General features: G+C 71.9%; 1 protein-coding gene across 1 annotated transcript in view; it reads right to left on the minus strand.

The window, feature by feature from the left end:
* Window positions 1–102: 102 nt before the first annotated feature.
* The window catches only part of CRYBA4 (crystallin beta A4), a 1,884-nt gene continuing 921 nt past the window's right edge, over window positions 103–1,065 (minus strand). Inside the window, exons 3-5 of the mRNA XM_085310313.1 lie at window positions 615–756; window positions 343–485; window positions 103–250 (exon numbers count right to left, since the gene is read on the minus strand). Coding sequence (XP_085166439.1) covers window positions 103–250; window positions 343–485; window positions 615–756 — 433 coding nt within the window. The remainder of the gene's footprint in view (window positions 251–342; window positions 486–614; window positions 757–1,065) is intronic.

The following is a 1,065-nucleotide window of genomic DNA, read 5'->3' on the forward strand; positions in this document are numbered from 1 at the left end:
GGAGCGCGGCCGGGCGCCGCCGCCACGCCGAGCCCGCCGTGCTGCACAGCCAAACCTTTATTGAGCCCCGGCGCCGCGGGCTGGCAGGGTGCCGGCGGCYGCTCACTGCTGCACCCTGCGGAGGGACTGGAGCAGGCCCGTCTGCGCGTGCGAGCCCCAGTCGCGGACGTGCGCGTACCGGCCCGCCTGGCTGTCGCTCTCCAGGAGGTACTGGAAGCCGCGGTAGCCGGGGAACTGGGAGCCCACCCAGCTGCGGAGGAGGAGAGCCGCGGCGTGGCAGGGCGGCCGCGCGGGCGCCCCGAGCCCCCCGGCAGCCCGCAGCGCGCGCCCGCAGCTACTCACGCGCCCGAGCGGACGTGGAAGGAGCCGACGGCGCTGCTGCCCCAGCCCAGCGCCGGCAGCGAGGGGCAGTCCTCGCGCAGCTCTCCTTGCCGCCCCAGGAAGTTCTCCTGCTCGAAGAGCGTCAGCCGGCTCTCCCGGCGGTCCTGCGGCAGCCAGCGGGGCAGAGCGCCCTGGCAGCGGCCCTTGGGCTCCCAGGTCCCCCCAGTCCCCCCAGTCCCTACAGGTCCCCAGCCCCGGTCCCCTGTTCGCCCTGTGGCCACCAGGCTACTCACGGCGCAGGCGATGGGCCGGAAGGAGCACATCCTCGGCACGTGGTAGGCGTTGCTGCCGCTCCAGGCCTCCCAGCACGGATACTCGCCACGCTCCAGCACGAACTGCTGCCCCTGGAAGCCGCTGTGCTCGAAGCCWGCCCAGCTGCCAGCAGAGGTGAGGGTTGGTGCGGTGCAGCACGGCACGGCATGGCGTGGTGTGGCACAATGCAGCACAGCACACCATGGTGCAGCACGATGCGGTGCAGCACATCATAGCACGGTGCAGCACGGCACAGCACGATGCAGCACGGCACGGCGTGGTGCAGCACAGCACAGTACGGTGCAGTGCAGCAGAGCACAGTGCAGCACGGCACAGTACGATGCAGCACGGCATGGCGTGGTGCAGTGCAGTAGAGCACAGTGCAGCATGGCACAGCACGATGCAGCACGGCACGGCGTGGTGCAGCACGGC

This window comes from Rhea americana, unplaced genomic scaffold (genome assembly GCF_003343005.1).
Source record: "Rhea americana isolate MKP2758 unplaced genomic scaffold, rheAme1 scaffold_315, whole genome shotgun sequence".
Classification (NCBI taxonomy): domain Eukaryota; kingdom Metazoa; phylum Chordata; class Aves; order Rheiformes; family Rheidae; genus Rhea; species Rhea americana.